General features: G+C 47.6%; 1 protein-coding gene across 15 annotated transcripts in view; it reads right to left on the bottom strand.

The window, feature by feature from the left end:
- Nucleotides 1-20,503, bottom strand: part of plcb4a (phospholipase C, beta 4a) — a 560,059-nt gene that overhangs the window by 149,363 nt on the left and 390,193 nt on the right. For 13 of the 15 annotated variants that reach the window (XM_072581470.1, XM_072581466.1, XM_072581480.1 and 10 more), the window contains 7 exons: nt 12,248-12,341; nt 7,899-7,978; nt 7,722-7,806; nt 7,088-7,178; nt 4,837-4,932; nt 4,706-4,726; nt 1,753-1,856 (listed from right to left, as the gene is read on the bottom strand). In XM_072581470.1, coding sequence (XP_072437571.1) covers nt 1,753-1,856; nt 4,706-4,726; nt 4,837-4,932; nt 7,088-7,178; nt 7,722-7,806; nt 7,899-7,978; nt 12,248-12,341 — 571 coding nt within the window. The remainder of the gene's footprint in view (nt 1-1,752; nt 1,857-4,705; nt 4,727-4,836; nt 4,933-7,087; nt 7,179-7,721; nt 7,807-7,898; nt 7,979-12,247; nt 12,342-20,503) is intronic. The other 2 variants (XM_072581478.1, XM_072581481.1) reach the window with 1 other exon arrangement.

Below are 20,503 nucleotides of genomic sequence, written 5' to 3'. Positions count from 1 at the left end.
AGTCTGTCTTCCACATAGGTTTGCTCACAAGACCCCACATGACACAATTGCAGACCAGCCTCTCCCAGGTAGAAACCTAGGAATGAGCCCTAATCTTCCCCCAGTTAGTATCAATTGCTTTTAATCACACCAGACCATGTGCATACGCAGTCATACACACAGCAGAGTCACAGATTCACAGAATTGATACAGAATTGGTAGGAGACCATCCAACCCATTGTACCTGTACCAGTTCTATCCCATACTGCCAACCTCTTTTCCCTGTTGCCCTAGATACCGTTTGTATCCAAACAATCATCCAAAGCCGTCTTGATGCTTCAATTGAACCAAACATTTGCAACACTAGCACCAATGAAGAGGTGATATGGGTAAAAGGGGTAGGAGCTGATGTTGGATAAGATCTTGTAAAATCCTTCCATTTTGCCTTGCATCCAGATTTGGCTGCATTTACCTCCGATCACCTGAAGGTTTGTCAGGCCACTGCAAGACACTTGGGGTAAAGGATTCTGGTTGCCACACAAGTAAAGAGAGACAAGCAATTATATAACGCCTTTCAAGATTTCAGAGTACATTTCTGAACAGCAACCACTATTGTGGTGTTGATGACCACAACACTTGGTTAGCACAGCAGCTTAGTGGTTAGCACTGCTGCCTCACGGCACCAGGGCCCCCAGTTCGAGCCCAGCCTTGGGTGGCTGTCTGTGTGAAACTTCTCCCAGTTTCTGTGTGGGTTTGCTCTGATTTCCTCCACAGTCCAAAGACGTGCAGGTTAGATGAATTGGCCATGCTAAATTGCCCATCGTGTCCAGGGATGGATGGGTGCACTAGTCAGGGGTAATGCAGAGTAGTAGGTGTAGGAGAATATGTCTGGGTAGGATACTCCTCAGAGGGTCAGTGTGGACTTGTTGGGCCAAATGGCCTGTTCCCGACTGTGGGAATTCTAATTCTCACACTATTGTGCAATGATGTTAACAGTGCCCACCACGAATTTATATAACATTTTTGTTTGTAGAGTACACGTCCAAACTGATTGACAAGTTCAGCATTGAAATCTGACCAGGTCACACAAATGCCAGATTAGCAAATATCTCAGCTTCTCCTGTATGATAAGGGATAAGCCACTGATGACTGAACATTGGAGCATTTCTTCACTCAAGGTTGCAAACCTGTGGAATTCTCTCCGACAGAAAACTGTGGGACCAGTTAGTTAGATATATTCAAGAGGGAGCTGGATATGGCCATTGCAACTAAAGGGATCAAAGGGTATGGGGAGAAAGCGGGTGTGGGACGCTGAGATTGTATGATAAGCTATGATCATACTGAATGGTGGGGCAGAGTCAAAACACCAAAAGGCCTACTCCTGCACTTATTTTTATGTTTCTTTGTTTCTATAATTTACAATGGAATTTTTTTTTAACTAACCCCTGGCTGCACAAGTAAAATTAAATTCTTGACTGAAGCAAAACATCCTATATCACATGCTTTTAATTTTAAGATTATAGATATTTTTCTTTTTGATTATCAATTTGCATAAAATCATCCTGAGTGCCATATTAAAGTAATTGTTCAGAGAGTTAACAACCACATTCAGATACAATTTTGAGACATTTTATACAGGAATGTCAAATAAGATATTGCTCCCAGACATTAATTCTGTGCGCATTCAATAATATGAAAATATTAGAAGATATAGCAAAATAGACAATTAAACATTCAATGTTAAACATTCAAATCCAGAAATACGACACCCACCTTCTTCACACTGTTGATATGTGCTTCCTTCTCTTGAATAATATCATCAGCAGAAAGTTGGCTATTGAATTTCAGCTCAGGATGAGCTTCCTCGTTTTGGTCAACTACACATGGAACAAACACCATTATTGCCCATTTCAAATAAAACATGACAGTTCTGTAAGACCAGTAAAGTTGAAAGTAATTTTAATTTATAACACACCATATCCAAAGGAACACTCAAGGGATTGTAATGCCACACTGCAGATGACAGGTATGTTTGTGGTATAGATTATGATGCATGTTATCTTCCCCCAACTGTTTTTAAATCGTGGTTTTGACTGTCGTGGTGAACATCTTACCAGTTCAACACCTTTATAAATAAATGACTGCTGAATACTTGCCTACTTGTTATCAAGTTATGACCAAAAGTCTTATTTTTAGCAAAATCAGGAACTGTGCAAAGGGATTACTAGAATTGAGAGAGTAGGGAATATATTTTCCTGCAATGAAATAAAACAAAGGGAGAAACAGCCGTGATCATATCGAACAGCAGAGCAGCGTTGGGGGGTCAGATGGCCTCCTCTTGATTTTCTAAGTAAATCCTGTTTCCTGTTCAGAATTTTCAACCATTGACATGTCCCCGGCAATTCAGTTTTCGAAGCACATAATTCCTGAAAACGCAATTCTGCTGCAGGGGCCAAATGAAATTCTGGCTATTCAGTACCCCAGTAACAATGATGGCTAATCTCCCATCAGAAGTTCAGTCTGATTTGAATTGGAGGAATGTTCAATCTTCACCCAGGATCAAAAAGGGACCAATCATTGCTGTAACGGAGAACTGCAAGCCTGTTGTAAAAGACAGGCAACTAGCTGGTAAAGATAAAGTTGCCATAGGCCCAGAGGGCTGCTCTCTCATGAGAGAAAGGACTGGTGGTGAGATTTAATCTGAAGGTCACCACACCTCAGGTGAGGTTGAGAAGGCAGAACCTTTATGGTAACCTCAGCTGGTGTGGTAACTGAACCCTGTCTCACAAACCAGCCGTCAACTAGCACACCCACTCAAAATTCTCCAGTATAGAAGAGTTAGAAGAGGCAACTCAATTCCAAAACAAGTAGCGCCAAGGAAAGCACAAAAAAGATTACTGTAAAGTTAAGGCAACAAAAATCCTCAAAGCAGCTCTGCCCACAGCTACTGGTGACTTTAAATCTTTTCATTTTGTTCCTTGCTACGTTGATAGAATCCCTATGGCGTGGAAGCAGGTCATTCAGCCCATCGGGTCCACAGTGACCTTCCAAAAAGCAAGCCACCCAGACCAATCCCTATAACCCTGCATTTCCCATGGCTAATCTACCTGGCCTGCACATTCCTGGACACTACAGGGTAATTTGGCATGGCCAATCCACCTAACCTGCACATCCTTTTAACTGTGGGAGGAAACTGGAGCATCCAGATGGAATCCACACAGACATGGGGAGAATGTGCAGACCTCACACAGAGAGTCGCTCAAGGATGGAATCAAACCCGGATCCCCAATGCTGTGAGGCAGCAGTGCTGACCACTGAGCCATTATACTGCCTGGCTCTGATCGAACATTGTCAGAGGAACAAATTCATCATGTCTGATGTATCTTCTTTTACGTTGACTAATTTAATAGGCCTTTCCATTGAAACCAATTGCATAAAGTAATGAAAGTCAACATGATCACACTGAATACAACCACCCGTCAGATTGTAGCTCACTGTGTTAGGAGACTGGAGTCAATGTTGAACAATTCACAAGCTAGGAGGTTGTTAAGGCAGTAAAGGGCATGAAGCCACTTTTTTGAGCTGTTCCTCAATCGTTGATACAATATATGCAGTGAATAACTGATTTTAGGGTGTGTTATAAAATAGTTACTGAATAGCACAGAGTTTTGAGATTTAAAGCACCCACGAAAACACTGAAGTGTGGCTAAAAGCAAAGATCGTTGGAATGATCTGTAATCAGATCAATGAAGTAAAACTATCTCTACAAGCATGCAATTTCCATTTGCCTGTGAAAGGCTCAGGCAGTATTTCTTGAAAAAGTACATGTTCTCAGGAAATGTCATGTGCATGACTACTTCCCATCCCAACACCTTCCAACATGCAGAGGATTAAGCTGTCCAGGACTGCTGCAAGTGTTCAGGACTGACAGACTGTGGTTAATTGAGTGCAGTTTCACTCAAGTTACTTGAGTTTTTAAAGCAGTTGGTGATTCACTCTTTCTTTTTACCTAAACCCATTGCTAATCACAGTGATAACTTCAATATGAAACAGTTTGTTCAATTTCATTACATCAAAGAAAAATTACGAATAAATAGGTTCATCAATTTGGTTGGTCAGTCCAATTGTATTGTTCCATAACCTCTGCTCACATATTGCAGTTTTGACACACCAACATCTTTAAATAAAAGTGATTTCAGAAAGATGGATAATTTTAATTCCTTATACACATAATAGAGTTTTGTGTGCATATATATAGAAAAGTCAGCCTAAATTCTCAATAGGATCCACCACAAGAGTGCTGCATCTCATTCAAGAGTGAAATGGTGCAGTTAGATGAATAAATTAGATTCAGTCAAAGTGATATGGAGAAAACAAGCCAGAGAGAGGGTTTTGAGGTTTAAACAAATTAAACCAACGTTAAAATGTTCAATATACATCAAAATTAGGTCCCGTTTTTGTTCTGACCTATTGTGTAATTGATGTTGTTTTGCATTACCTGATTATGTGAGATTTCATTCTCTGTTACGGAATGGGTAGCATGCTTTCTCCATTAGTCACTGAAATGACTTGTGTGAATTTCAGACTTGTGAAAACCGAGAGAGCTTAAGTGCTTCATAATGTGTCGCTTCCAAAAGATTGCTACAGTACCTCCAACACTATTCCAAAATAGGAATAAACCAGTTTTTAATCAGACCCAATTATTTATCCACAGCTATTTTCTTACCAGAATTCGGAGACAGGTCAGCTAGAAATGTAGGACAAGAAAAAATTACGACCATTCAAACTAATTGCGCTCATGGACAATAAATTTTTGTTTCAAAAATTATCAATGCCAACATTTTTAAACACAGTTACCATTTTCAGTTTCTTCCTCATTTTCATCTTCAAGCATACTAGCCGGACTGGGTGCTTCTCCACCTTCCATTAGCCTTTTAAAGGTTTCAAGTTGCTCTAAAAATAAGATTGATTTATAAAATATTAGACGAGTAGCTAACAGAGAGAACTCACTTTTCACTGACATTTTTTATTACATTATGAAGGCCTTCTGCAACGTTGCGCTAATAGTGGCGGTTATGCTGGAGGTGAGATATCTTTGCTTAAGTTCCAAGCTGCAGCCAAGTTATTTCACAACACCCTCCTGTGCTGCTGTTTGAAGTTTCTGAACTTTTTTAAAAAAAATGTATTCATCAGCTCTTTGAAATGTGTTGAAATCTCGTCAGAGGGTTTTGCACGTGCTTCAGTTGGATCAAGCGATTAAGAAGTGAAGATGAAACTGGATTAAACTGTAACTCCCTGTCTAACTGCATTGCAAATCGGCCTACAGCACATGGACTGCAGCAGTTCAAAAAGACAGCTCACCCCCACCTTCTCAAGGCCAACCGAGCATGGGCAATAATGTTGACGGAGTCAGTGATGCTCACGTTCCACAAAAACAGAAATCGCTGGAAAAGCTCAGCAGGTCTGGCAGTAGGTATGGAGAGAAATTCAACTGAGAATTGTTCTGGGGAAGGCTCACTCGAGCTGAAGCATTAGCTCTGCTTTCTCTCCATAGACTGGCTGAGCTTTTCCAGCAATTTCGGTTTTTTGTTTATTTTTGTTTCTGATTTCCATCAACCATTGTTTTTGAACGGTAAAGCAGATTAAAAGCCGAAAATAAGCCAAATAAGCAAAACCGTTACTAGTTTTGAATTTCAACTTTATTAAATGAATTCAAATTGCACCAGCTACCATGGTGAGATTTGAACCCTTATCCCTAGAATCTCTAACTATTGTGCTGCAGATATCACTAAAGGAATCTATGTCTTTTCGGACTTCTTTTAAATATTTTTTTCAGAAAAAAATTATTAACTTTAAAATTGTTTTCCTGTCAATGTTTGTACGCTTCCCTTTCGAGAGAGGCTAACCATGTTGGAGGATATTGAACCTGTTGTAACTTTCGTAAAATAAAGTGACATCAAACTACCAAGAATGCATTCAACAGGATCACAATTTTACAGACTGACCTTGCAGGCAATGAAGATACGTGTGTGTGTGTGTGTGTGTATGTGTGTGTGATGCATGGTCCTCTCCTATTCCACAGCTAATATATCAAGTAGTCGAAGTGTAATTTCCTGTTTTTGATTTGATCTATTATTGTCACATGTCGCCAAGTACAGTGAAAAGTTCTGTTTTGCATGCAGTGCAGGCAGATCGTAACAAAACAATATCACAACAATAATGCAACCAACTACAATGCTGCGACAAAAGGTTCATTTTGCCTCCAACATCACCTGTGCTGTTGGCTCGACCAGCATTTATTGCCTGTGGTAGGGCTTGAACCTGGGTCCCCAGAAGATTACCTGGGTTTCTAGATTAACATTCTCGCATTAATGCTGCTAGACAATGACTTTCCCTGCATCGGAGGTTGGCGGGTGACCTTATAGAGGTTTATAAAATCATGAGGAGTACAGATAAGGTGAATGGCAGGTCTGTTTTCCCGAAAGTGGGAGTTTTCAAGACTAGGGACATATTTTTAAGGTGAGAGGAGAAAGATAATAAAAAGATGCGAGGGGCAGCTATTTTATATAGAGAGTGATTTGTGTGTGGAATGAACCTCCAGAGGAAGTGGTGGATGCGGGTACAGTTAGAACATTTAAAAGACATTTGGATAAGTTCATGATTGGGAAAGGTTTGGAGGGATATGGGCCAAGTGCAGGCAGATGGGGTCTAGTTTAGTTTGGGATAATGGTCAGCATGGATTGGTTGGACTGAAGGGTCTGTTTCTGTGTTGTGTGACTCGATGAATCAAGAACGAAGGTCAGTGCCTGAGTATACATTTCAGACAAGTTCATTCTTCAAAGGAACTTTAATATTACTGCACAAATATTGCAGGTTAGTAAGTTCTGAGGTTTGTACAAGAACCTCTATAAGATACAAATTAACTTAATGAGACCTAACATCAGACTTATTCATTTATTGTTCCGTTTTTTTTCTGACAAGTTGTAAACTTTGATCTTAAGACAACTGGATTCCTCTGGTAGTCACCACTCCAAACACCTGTTCCACAACCCACTTGTTCAATCATCTAGTTAAGAGTTTTTCAGATCTTACTCATTTCCAAACTTACTTGATTCTACTTCAGGTTTTAATCTTTTATTTTTGATTAGTATTTTTCTTTTCAGATCATTGGGAGATGGCAGAGGTCGGCCAGCTTCAAGCTGTAAAGCAATCAAAGGAATTGTATTTATATCGCGCCTTTCACAGCCACATGATATCCCAAAGCACTTGCTAGCCAACGAAGTACTTCTGAAGTGTAGTCACAGCAGTAATGTAGGGAAAACAGCCAATTTGCACTGAGCAAGCTCTGACAAACAGTAATGTGACAACATTGGGTTTTTTTTTGATTGAGGGATAAAAATTGGCTGGGACGCTGAGGAGGGGCTCTGTGCTCCTCATCGAAAACCTGAGAAGGAAGGCACTGACACAGTTGTACCCGCCTTTCGAAAGCCAGCACCTTTGACAGTGTGGCCCTCCCTCGGTGTTGCACAGGAGTGTCAGTGCTCTTGATTTCTGTGCTCAGGTTGTGGAATGGGGACCAGAACGCTTGGACTCAGAGACGTGAATTTCCAGTCACACGGCCGCAGCAGAAATGGTGGATAGGTTCACTACACTGTCTGTCCACTGCAACATTCTATTATAGGGGTTTAAATCCCAATGGCTTTTAATAATATATACAAAAAATGTAAAAATGGCAATCATACTACATGGAGTTCATGGGGCTGCTTCAGTAAAAGCTCTCCAAAGATTTCTTCACAATACTTGGCCATCTTGTACTGCTGGGGTTTACTGTAAAATAGAAATAATTGTCAGAGTCATGATTGTGTCTCACAGCATTAAAAGCAGTAACCTATTTTATTAAACTTCACATAAGACATTACCTGCAGTGATTTTCAAAGGACAGGATAACAGGATAATCAGAAGTCACAAACGCTGTTTCTTTGATGGCTTGAATTACATCCTACCAACAAAATGACATTTTCATTACACATTTTAAATAAGGCTGATATAACCTCTGATGTCTCAGAAATAACAATGACCCAAGCTTCTAGAGTCTCTTTTAATGTGAAAGAGTCCCAACCCGGTAATAGTCTCTTGTAATCTCTTCCGTCAGGCAGAAGATATAGAAGCTTAAATACAGGTACCAATGGATTCAAGGACAGCTTCTTCCCTGTTTTTATTAGACTGCTGAATGGACATCTCTAGTTTCAAATTTAGTATTGATCTTGCTTTTGTGTACCTTGTGTGCAGCCGCAACCTTATGTACCTTGCTCTGTCTAACACCCTATGATCTATATGTCTTTGTATATTAAATTCTGCCTGCACTGACAGCAAAAACAAACTTTTCACTGTACTTAGGTAGATGTGACAATAATAAATCAAATCTCTGTGACCCTTTGCGTTATTTCACTGTCAGAAATGTCAATCACCCAACATTAATTATACCGCAATCATCAATCATGGCTCCTCATCTTGAAGCGCCCCACCCTCAGGGAAAAGACACCTAAACTTAACCCTATCTCTACCACTCATGATTTTATAAACCTTGATAAGGTCGCCTTCCAGCCTCGTACGTTCCAGTGAAGAAAGTCCCAGCTTATCCAGCCTTTCTTTATAACTCAAACGTTCCACACCTGGCAACATCCTGGTAAATCTCTTCTGAGCCCTCTTGAAGTGAATACCATCCTTCCTATAACTGGGCAACCAGAATTGGACACAGTGTTCCAGAAGAGGCCTCTGAGGTTATTGATCAGCCATGATCTCACTGAATGACGGAACAGGCTTGAGAGATTAACCTCCTCCTTTTCTTATAAGTTCCAAACAACATGTGGATGCAACTACACCAGATAGATGTCAATGGTTTGAGCAGGTGGGTTACCATCATCTCCTGAATACAATAAATGTGGGCACTAGAGATGCCTATGTTGTATGGTCCAACAATAAAAACAGCTCAAATTACAGAGGCATTTTTTTGTTGCAGCTACAAATATCTTATGTTGTCCTTGATAAGGTTAACATTTCCAGACACTTCCTCATTAAGACCAGAAAGCACAAGTCTAAAGTGAGAAACAAGTGCTTTAGAGGAAATTTGAGAATCTCTTGTTCCTCAGAAGGTGATAGGTATTTGGAACATGCTGCTTGAGACAGTAATGGAGACAAGATTAAGCTGGAGAAGGTTCAGAAGAGATTTACCAGGATGTTGCCGGGTATGGAAGGTTTGAGTCACAAAGAAAGGCTGGGGATTTTTCACAGGAGGTTATGACCTTATAGAAGTTTATAAAAAAATGAGGGGTATAGAGAGAGTTAATGGTCATTGCCTTTTCACTAGGATGGGGGATTTCAAGGCTGGGGGTATATTTTTAAGGTGTGAGAAGAGAGATTTAAAAAAGACATGAGGGGCAATTATTTTTTACAAAGATGGTGGTTTGTGTGTGGAATGAACTTCCTAAGGAAGTGGTAAGGTCCTGGGGAGTGTTGCTGGACAAAGAGACCTTGGAGTGCAGGTTCATAGCTCCTTGAAAGTGGAGTCTCAGGTAGATAGGATAGTGAAGAAGGTGTTTGGTATGCTTTCCTTTATTGGTCAGAGCAGTGAGTATCATGGGAGGTCATGTTGTGTATGTACTGGACATTGGTTAGGCCACATTTGGAATATTGCATGCAATTCTGGTCTCCCTCCTATAGGAAGGATGTTGTGCAACTTAAAGAGTTTAGAAAATATTTACAAGGATGTTAGCAGGGTTGGAGGGTTTGAGCTATAGGATGAGGCTGAACAGACTGGGCCTCCTGGAGCGTTGGAGGCTGAGGGGTGTCCTTATAGAGGTTTATAAAATCATGAGGACCATGGATAAGGTAATTAGACAAGGTCTTTTCCCTGAATTGGGGGAGTCCAGAATGAGAGGGAATAGGTTTAGGGTGAGAGGGGAAAATTTAAAAGGGACTCAACGGGCAACTTTTTCATGCAAAGGTTGGTGCGTGTATGGAATGAACTGCCAGAGGAAGTGGTGGAGGCGGGTACAATTACAACACTTAAAAAACTTGTGGATGAGTATGTGAATAGGAAGGGTTTAAAGGGATTAGGGCCAAGTGCTGGCAAATGGGACTGAATTAGTTTAGGATATCTGGTCAGCATGGACGAGTTGGACCGAAGGGTCTGTTTCCGTGCTGTATGTCTCTATGACTCTATGGCGGAGGTGGGCACAATCGCAATGTTTAAAATACATTTGGATAGGTTGATGAATATGAAAGGTGTGGAGGGATATGGACCAGGAGCAAGGAGATGGGACTGGGTTTGTTTGGGATTGTGTTTGGCATGGACTGATTGGAGCGGAGGGTCGGTTTTCATGCTGTATGACTCAATGACTAATCACTCTGCAAAGTTAGAATGCAACATTTGGAAAGTCAAGTTGTTTTTTGTTGACACAAATCTAAGCAATTGAAATTAAGCATTATTTAAGAAATGACCCTGTGATCGATGGGAAAACTATACTATCTAAAGTTTGTACATTTACTGAGACAATTTGATTAATAATTAAATGGGCAATCCAGAACAAAACACTCCCATGGTAACGTTTTAAATTTGTCACGCCCGATCATGAATTATCACTGAAGCAAGTGAACTTTTACCTTACAACTTTTTATTTTTGAAACTTAATTTTGATGTTCTGCTCAACTAGAGGGCATCAGTTTAGGATGAGAGGGGAGAAATTTAAAAGGGACTTAAGGGGCAACTTTTTCATGCAGAGGGTGGTGCGTGTATGGAATGAGCTGCCAGAGGAAGTGGTGGAGGCTGGTACAATTATAACATTTAAAAGGCACCTGGATGGGTATATGAATAGGAAGGGTTTAGAGGATGTGGGCTGAGCACCGGCATATGGGACTAGATTAATTTAGGATATCTGGTCAGCAAGGATGAGTTGGACCGAAGGGTCTGTTTCCATGCTGTACATCTCTATGACCATGATTTAGGTGAACTGACTTAACAAAAAAGACTTTAATTTCTCTCATGTAACAGGGTGGATGCAGAAAGGATATTCCTAATGATTGGGGCCACAGTTTAAGGATATAGAGTGTAGTATTTAGGACCAAGATGAGGAGAAATTTCTTCACCCAAAGAGTGGTGAGTCTGTGGAATTCACTGTCATAGAAAGCAGTCAAGGCCAAACATTGTATGATTTCAAGGAGTCGGATATGGCATTTGAGGCTAAAAAGGATATGGTGAGAAAGCAAGAACAGGCTATTGAGTTGGATGATCAGCCATGATCATAATGAATGGTGGATTAGGCTCGAAGGGCTGAATGGTCTACTCCTATTTTCTATTTCATGATCTCAACATGTTATAATTGGCAACAATGAGGTATCTTTGAAGCATGATCATTGTTGGAACATAAAACGTACAGCAGCTCATTTTTACACAGCATGATTCCACAAAGAGTGACGAAATAAACACTAACAGTTTTTAAAAAATTTATTGATGGGATGAGGACATTACTGGCCAGGACAGCTTTTATTGCCCATCCCTAATTACCCAGAGGTTAACCACATTGCTGAGAGTCTGGAGTCACATGTAGGCCAGACCAGGTGAGGATAGCAGTTTCCTTCCCTAAAGGATATTAGTGAACTCAATGTTTTCTCCTGATAACCAGCAATGTCTTCTTGGTCATCATTAGACTCTTCATTCCAGATTTTCTTTGGTCGAAGTCAAATATCATGATGGGATTTGAACCCAGGTCCCCAGAACATCACCTGGGTCTGCGGATTAACAGTTTAGCAAAAACACCACTAGGCCACAGCCTTCCCACGTTGGTTGATGGTTGACCCGATCCCAGCTGAGAGACAACACAGCAATCCCCAAATTTTGTATTGGAGGGATGTGGGCCAAGTGCAGGCAGGTGCGGCTAGTTTAGTTTGGGATTATGGTCAGCATGGGCTGGTTGGACTGAAGGGCCTGTTTCACGGCTGTGTGACCCAATGAGTGTGAGTCTCATTGATATGCTCAAGATTCTGTAAGTAGGATTCAAACCCACATCTTCCAGAAGTTGATCTTCACGCTTTTCAATAAGTGAACATTTATCGAAATAGTCCAAGGATGACATTCCGACATTGGAATCCCAAGTGGAATGTCAACACGTCAGAACCCAAGTCATGACACAAGGCCTTTACATCAACACTGTAGAAAATGTGAAAACTCAAAACATTGTTCAGTCAAGGTTATTCCGAGCAACAACTTTACCTTAAAAAGAATATCTGTGCACATGGCCTTTCCATGTGTTATTATGGGCTCCTGGTCCTCCCCTTTTCCATCCCAACAATCTAACTCTACACATCTGTTAAACAAAGGAAAGAAGTTACAATCGGGTGAAGTTTAATGAACAGCTCCGAAGATACAATATATGTAATGTTCATTCATAATAAATGGAGTTCTGTTCTGACTAAATGCTGCCCAAAATGCTGCACAACAGACACTGAGCAATTTGTGTCTCAGTTCACCACCAACATATTAATCGGCCAAAATTACATGTTAATAGTATTTATTGAGTGTGGGCTAAAAGAGCCCCCTGTTAATCATTAATGCATAACTTGCATCTGAATGCACAAAATATGATTGATAATAAAACCAAAAAGTGAAAATTAATGGATTGAGGCAGATTTCTGGCTTCCTAAAGCCTGAAACAGCAGTCATTATCCAATGCACAGTGTGTCAGCATCTGTTTTAACCCATTCTTTAACTTGAACTTTTTCAGCTCAAAGTAGGCTAACAATTGTGTTGCAATAGAGCAGAACAGAATTTGATAGGAATATGCTAATTTCACAAATCGCAGAGGGCAATTTCAACTGCACACTATCCCACCTGAGGTATCACTAACATTTCTGAGACAAAAGGCAGCAACTGAAGGGAGGTTTTATTCATTAAAATTATTAACAATCACAGTGAACATTTAAGACAAATCACCACTTGCTGTGGGAGATAATGCCTGTTTGTCTAATTTAAGGAAAGCAGAAATTGCACTGATTTTGCATTTATATTAACACAACTGTCATAACCCTTAAAACTAGCCTGTCACTTCATACAGCCAGAATTTTCATAACTGGTGAGACTGACATCAAGCAGAGAACCAAAGCCATATCCATTAATCATAATTCTTATCCCTCAAATTATAGATTTTATCCATAAAACTCCCATGTTGCAGATTCCTTGCCAAGCACACCAAAAGTCCTTGCCCTTAAGCTATGCAACTATTCCCAAGGTGCTTTGTGAATGCATAATTTACAATGCACAACAGCTGTTGTTCTTTCAAGGGCAATATTTTTCAGGCTGTCATCCATTCAGTGATGAGCACTGATAGGCAAGGTGATTTAGCATCTTCAGAACATCTGCTAAAATACAATTCACAGCAGTGCCTTAACTCCGTGGTTCGGTCCACGAGGAATTTAAAAAAAACACTCAGAGGGTCAACAAGACTGCACCACACAGAAAGTGCAGCAGCTAGAGTTCAGCATTGTGCTTATGCTACTGATCAAATGGTTAGGTTATGGACTCTGATTACACAAATGTGAGAGTTCATGTCACCATCATTTGTGCTCCTGTCCAAACAAGTGTCTCAGGCGAATAAAGCAATGCAATTGCATTTGCTGGATATTTGGTGATTACTACAACATGAATGCGGATTCGAAATTACGTAAAGATAGACTAAAAATTGTCAATAAATCTTCCAGATATATTAAATATTGTAGAGTATTAAATGAATAAAGTTATCATAGTCATAGGGCTGCTCGCTCATTAAAGAGAGAGGTGACTGCTGGTGGTTTAATGTGAGGGTCGCCATGCCTCAGGTGAGGGGGAGATTAAGGTAATCCACCATGGTAACCTAAGCTGGAGCAGGAATTGAACCCATACGCTGTATTGCAAACCAGCTGCCCAGCCAACTGATGCCAGTCAACACAGTAAAAGCAGATTTAAATGTCTTACACTTCAGATACAGCTGACTATATTTTAGTTTATCCTGACAAATGAATAATCTTTGAAAAAAATTGGCCTCTCTCAAACGAGAAGAAAGTGAGGATTGCAGATGCTGGAGATCAGGGTCGAGAGTGTGGTAGAGATCAGGGTCGGGAGTGTGGGGGGGATCAGGGTCGAGAGTGTGGGGGGGATCAGGGTCGAGAGTGTGGGGGGGATCAGGGTCGAGAGTGTGATGGGGATCAGGGTCGAGAGTGTGGTGGGGATCAGGGTCGAGAGTGTGGTGGGGATCAGGGTCGAGAGTGTGGTGGGGATCAGGGTCGAGAGTGTGGGGGGGATCAGGGTCGAGAGTGTGGTGGGGATCAGGGTCGAGAGTGTGGGGGGGATCAGGGTCGAGAGTGTGGGGGGGATCAGGGTCGAGAGTGTGGTAGAGATCAGGGTCGAGAGTGTGGTAGGGATCAGGGTCGAGAGTGTGGTGGGGATCAGGGTCGAGAGTGTGGTGGGGATCAGGGTCGAGAGTGTGGTGGGGATCAGGGTCGAGAGTGTGGGGGGGATCAGGGTCGAGAGTGTGGGGGGGATCAGGGTCGAGAGTGTGGTAGGGATCAGGGTCGAGAGTGTGGGGGGGATCAGGGTCGAGAGTGTTGGGGGGATCAGGGTCGAGAGTGTGGGGGGGATCAGGGTCGAGAGTGTGGGGGGGATCAGGGTCGAGAGTGTGGTGGGGATCAGGGTCGAGAGTGTGGTAGAGATCAGGGTCGAGAGTGTGGTAGGGATCAGGGTCGAGAGTGTGGGGGGGATCAGGGTCGAGAGTGTGATGGGGATCAGGGTCGAGAGTGTGGGGGGGATCAGGGTCGAGAGTGTTGGGGGGATCAGGGTCGAGAGTGTGGTGGGGATCAGGGTCGAGAGTGTGGGGGGGATCAGGGTCGAGAGTGTGGGGGGGATCAGGGTCGAGAGTGTTGGGGGGATCAGGGTCGAGAGTGTGGGGGGGATCAGGGTCGAGAGTGTGGTGGGGATCAGGGTCGAGAGTGTGGTGGGGATCAGGGTCGGGAGTGTGGTGGGGATCAGGGTCGAGAGTGTGGTGGGGATCAGGGTCGAGAGTGTGGTGGGGATCAGGGTCGAGAGTGTGGGGGGGATCAGGGTCGAGAGTGTGGTGGGGATCAGGGTCGAGAGTGTTGGGGGGGATCAGGGTCGAGAGTGTGGTGGGGATCAGGGTCGAGAGTGTGGGGGGGTTCAGGGTCGAGAGTGTGGGGGGGATCAGGGTCGAGAGTGTGGTAGAGATCAGGGTCGAGAGTGTGGTGGAGATCAGGGTCGAGAGTGTGGTGGGGATCAGGGTCGAGAGTGTGGTGGGGATCAGGGTCGAGAGTGTGGTAGAGATCAGGGTCGAGAGTGTGGGGGGGATCAGGGTCGAGAGTGTGGGGGGGATCAGGGTCGAGAGTGTGGTGGGGATCAGGGTCGAGAGTGTGGTGAGGATCAGGGTCGAGAGTGTGGTGAGGATCAGGGTCGAGAGTGTGGTGGGGATCAGGGTCGAGAGTGTGGTAGAGATCAGGGTCGAGAGTGTGGTGGGGATCAGGGTCGAGAGTGTGGTAGAGATCAGGGTCGAGAGTGTTGGGGGGATCAGGGTCGAGAGTGTGGTGAGGATCAGGGTCGAGAGTGAGGTGGGGATCAGGGTCGAGAGTGTGGTGAGGATCAGGGTCGAGAGTGTGGTGGGGATCAGGGTCGAGAGTGTGGTAGAGATCAGGGTCGAGAGTGTTGGGGGGATCAGGGTCGAGAGTGTGGGGGGATCAGGGTCGAGAGTGTGGTGGGGATCAGGGTCGAGAGTGTGGGGGGGATCAGGGTCGAGAGTGTGGGGGGGATCAGGGTCGAGAGTGTGGTGGGGATCAGGGTCGAGAGTGTGGTGGGGATCAGGGTCGAGAGTGTGGGGGGGATCAGGGTCGAGAGTGTGGGGGGGATCAGGGTCGAGAGTGTGGTGGGGATCAGGGTCGAGAGTGTGGTGGGGATCAGGGTCGAGAGTGTGGGGGGGATCAGGGTCGAGAGTGTGGGGGGGATCAGGGTCGAGAGTGTGGGGGGGATCAGGGTCGAGAGTGTGGTGGGGATCAGGGTCGAGAGTGTGGTGGGGATCAGGGTCGAGAGTGTGGGGGGGATCAGGGTCGAGAGTGTGGGGGGGATCAGGGTCGAGAGTGTGGTGGGGATCAGGGTCGGGAGTGTGGGGGGGATCAGGGTCGAGAGTGTGGGGGGGATCAGGGTCGAGAGTGTGGGGGGGATCAGGGTCGAGAGTGTGGGGGGGATCAGGGTCGAGAGTGTGGTAGAGATCAGGGTCGAGAGTGTGGGGGGGATCAGGGTCGAGAGTGTGGGGGGGATCAGGGTCGAGAGTGTGGGGGGGATCAGGGTCGAGAGTGTGGTAGAGATCAGGGTCGAGAGTGTGGGGGGGATCAGGGTCGAGAGTGTGGGGGGGATCAGGGTCGAGAGTGTGGGGGGGATCAGGGTCGAGAGTGTTGGGGGGATCAGGGTCGAGAGTGTGGGGGGGATCAGGGTCGAGAGTGTGGGGGGGATCAGGGTCGAGAGTGTGGGGGGGATCAGGGTCGAGAGTGTGGTAGAGATCAGGGTCGAGAGTGTTGGGGGGATCAGGGTCGAGAGTGTGGTGGGGATCAGGGTCGAGAGTGTGGTGGGGATCAGGGTCGAGAGTGTGGGGGGGATCAGGGTCGAGAGTGTGGGGGGGATCAGGGTCGAGAGTGTGGTAGAGATCAGGGTCGAGAGTGTGGGGGGGATCAGGGTCGAGAGTGTGGTGGGGATCAGGGTCGAGAGTGTGGGGGGGATCAGGGTCGAGAGTGTGGGGGGGATCAGGGTCGAGAGTGTGGGGGGGATCAGGGTCGAGAGTGTGGGGGGGATCAGGGTCGAGAGTGTGGGGGGGATCAGGGTCGAGAGTGTGGTGAGGATCAGGGTCGAGAGTGTGATGGGGATCAGGGTCGAGAGTGTTGGGGGGATCAGGGTCGGGAGTGTGGTGGGGATCAGGGTCGGGAGTGTGGGGGGGATCAGGGTCGAGAGTGTGGGGGGGATCAGGGTCGAGAGTGTGGGGGGGATCAGGGTCGAGAGTGTGGGGGGGATCAGGGTCGAGAGTGTGGTGGGGATCAGGGTCGAGAGTGTGGGGGGGATCAGGGTCGAGAGTGTTGGGGGGATCAGGGTCGGGAGTGTGGTGGGGATCAGGGTCGAGAGTGTGGGGGGGATCAGGGTCGAGAGTGTGGTAGAGATCAGGGTCGAGAGTGAGGTGGGGATCAGGGTCGAGAGTGTGGCGGGGATCAGGGTCGAGAGTGTGGTGGGGATCAGGGTCGAGAGTGTGATGGGGATCAGGGTCGAGAGTGTGATGGGGATCAGGGTCGAGAGTGTGGGGGGGATCAGGGTCGAGAGTGTGGTGGGGATCAGGGTCGAGAGTGTGGTGGGGGGATCAGGGTCGAGAGTGTGGGGGGGATCAGGGTCGAGAGTGTTGGGGGGGATCAGGGTCGAGAGTGTGGGGGGGGATCAGGGTCGAGAGTGTGGGGGGGATCAGGGTCGAGAGTGTGGGGGGGGATCAGGGTCGAGAGTGTGGTGGGGATCAGGGTCGAGAGTGTGGTGGGGATCAGGGTCGAGAGTGTGGGGGGGATCAGGGTCGAGAGTGTGGGGGGGATCAGGGTCGAGAGTGTGATGGGGATCAGGGTCGAGAGTGTGATGGGGATCAGGGTCGAGAGTGTGATGGGGATCAGGGTCGAGAGTGTGGGGGGGATCAGGGTCGAGAGTGTGGGGGGGATCAGGGTCGAGAGTGTGATGGGGATCAGGGTCGAGAGTGTGATGGGGATCAGGGTCGAGAGTGTGGGGGGGATCAGGGTCGAGAGTGTGGTGGGGATCAGGGTCGAGAGTGTGGTGGGGGGATCAGGGTCGAGAGTGTGGGGGGGATCAGGGTCGAGAGTGTGGTGAGGATCAGTGTCGAGAGTGTGGGGGGGATCAGGGTCGAGAGTGTGGGGGGGATCAGGGTCGAGAGTGTGGTGGGGATCAGGGTCGAGAGTGTGGTGGGGATCAGGGTCGAGAGTGTTGGGGGGATCAGGGTCGAGAGTGTGGCGGGGATCAGGGTCGAGAGTGTGGGGGGGATCAGGGTCGAGAGTGTGGGGGGGATCAGGGTCGAGAGTGTGGTGAGGATCAGGGTCGAGAGTGTGGTGAGGATCAGGGTCGAGAGTGTGGTGGGGGGATCAGGGTCGAGAGTGTGGTGAGGATCAGGGTCGAGAGTGTGGTGGGGATCAGGGTCGAGAGTGTGGGGGGGATCAGGGTCGAGAGTGTGGTGAGGATCAGGGTCGAGAGTGTGGGGGGGATCAGGGTCGAGAGTGTGGTGGGGATCAGGGTCGAGAGTGTGGGGGGGATCAGGGTCGAGAGTGTGGTGAGGATCAGGGTCGAGAGTGTGGTGGGGGGATCAGGGTCGGGAGTGTGGTGAGGATCAGGGTCGGGAGTGTGGTGGGGATCAGGGTCGAGAGTGTGGCGGGGATCAGGGTCGAGAGTGTGGGGGGGATCAGGGTCGAGAGTGTGGTGGGGATCAGGGTCGAGAGTGTGGGGGGGATCAGGGTCGAGAGTGTGGGGGGGATCAGGGTCGAGAGTGTGGTGGGGATCAGGGTCGAGAGTGTGGGGGGGATCAGGGTCGAGAGTGTGGTGGGGATCAGGGTCGAGAGTGTGGGGGGGATCAGGGTCGAGAGTGTGGTGGGGATCAGGGTCGAGAGTGTGGGGGGGATCAGGGTCGAGAGTGTGGGGGGGATCAGGGTCGAGAGTGTGGTGGGGATCAGGGTCGAGAGTGTGGGGGGGATCAGGGTCGAGAGTGTGGTGGGGATCAGGGTCGAGAGTGTGGTAGAGATCAGGGTCGAGAGTGTGGTGGGGATCAGGGTCGAGAGTGTGGTGGGGATCAGGGTCGAGAGTGTTGGGGGGATCAGGGTCGAGAGTGTGGGGGGGATCAGGGTCGAGAGTGTGGTGAGGATCAGGGTCGAGAGTGTGGTGGGGATCAGGGTCGAGAGTGTGGGGGGGATCAGGGTCGAGAGTGTGGTGAGGATCAGGGTCGAGAGTGTGGGGGGGATCAGGGTCGAGAGTGTGGTGGGGATCAGGGTCGAGAGTGTGGGGGGGATCAGGGTCGAGAGTGTGATGGGGATCAGGGTCGAGAGTGTGGGGGGGATCAGGGTCGAGAGTGTGGGGGGGATCAGGGTCGAGAGTGTGATGGGGATCAGGGTCGAGAGTGTGGGGGGGATCAGGGTCGAGAGTGTGGGGGGGATCAGGGTCGAGAGTGTGGTGAGGATCAGGGTCGAGAGTGTGGGGGGGATCAGGGTCGAGAGTGTGGTGGGGATCAGAATCGAGAGTGTGGGGGGGATCAGGGTCGAGAGTGTGGTGAGGATCAGGGTCGAGAGTGTGGGGGGGATCAGGGTCGAGAGTGTGGGGGGGATCAGGGTCGAGAGTGTGGTGGGGGGATCAGGGTCGAGAGTGTGGGGGGGTTCAGGGTCGAGAGTGTGGTGGGGATCAGGGTCGAGAGTGTGGGGGGGATCAGGGTCGAGAGTGTGGTGGGGATCAGGGTCGGGAGTGTGGGGGGGATCAGGGTCGAGAGTGTGGGGGGGATCAGGGTCGAGAGTGTGGGGGGGGATCAGGGTCGAGAGTGTTGGGGGGATCAGGGTCGAGAGTGTGGGGGGGTTCAGGGTCGAGAGTGAGGTGGGGATCAGGGTCGAGAGTGTGGTGGGGGGATCAGGGTCGAGAGTGTGGTGGGGATCAGGGTCGAGAGTGTGGTGGGGATCAGGGTCGAGAGTGTGGTGGGGATCAGGGTCGAGAGTGAGGTGGGGATCAGGGTCGAGAGTGTGGTGGGGATCAGGGTCGAGAGTGTGGTAGAGATCAGGGTCGAGAGTGTGGTGGGGATCAGGGTCGAGAGTGTGGTGGGGATCAGGGTCGAGAGTGTGGTGGGGATCAGGGTCGAGAGTGTGGTGGGGATCAGGGTCGAGAGTGTGGGGGGGATCAGGGTCGAGAGTGTGGGGGGGATCAGGGTCGAGAGTGTGGTGGGGATCAGGGTCGAGAGTGTGGGGGGGATCAGGGTCGAGAGTGTGGGGGGGATCAGGGTCGAGAGTGTGGTGGGGATCAGGGTCGAGAGTGTGGGGGGGATCAGGGTCGGGAGTGTGGTGAGGATCAGGGTCGAGAGTGTGGTGAGGATCAGGGTCGAGAGTGTGGGGGGGATCAGGGTCGAGAGTGTTGGGGGGATCAGGGTCGAGAGTGTGGTGGGGATCAGGGTCGAGAGTGTGGTGAGGATCAGGGTCGAGAGTGTGGTGAGGATCAGGGTCGAGAGTGTGGGGGGGATCAGGGTCGAGAGTGTGGTGGGGATCAGGGTCGAGAGTGTGGTGAGGATCAGGGTCGAGAGTGTGGGGGGGATCAGGGTCGAGAGTGTGGTGGGGATCAGGGTCGAGAGTGTGGTGGGGATCAGGGTCGAGAGTGTGGGGGGGATCAGGGTCGAGAGTGTGGGGGGGATCAGGGTCGAGAGTGTTGGGGGGATCAGGGTCG

Source organism: Chiloscyllium punctatum, chromosome 11, assembly GCF_047496795.1.
Source record: "Chiloscyllium punctatum isolate Juve2018m chromosome 11, sChiPun1.3, whole genome shotgun sequence".
NCBI classification, from domain to species: Eukaryota; Metazoa; Chordata; class Chondrichthyes; order Orectolobiformes; family Hemiscylliidae; genus Chiloscyllium; species Chiloscyllium punctatum.
This window is presented reverse-complemented; position numbering and strand designations above follow the sequence as displayed.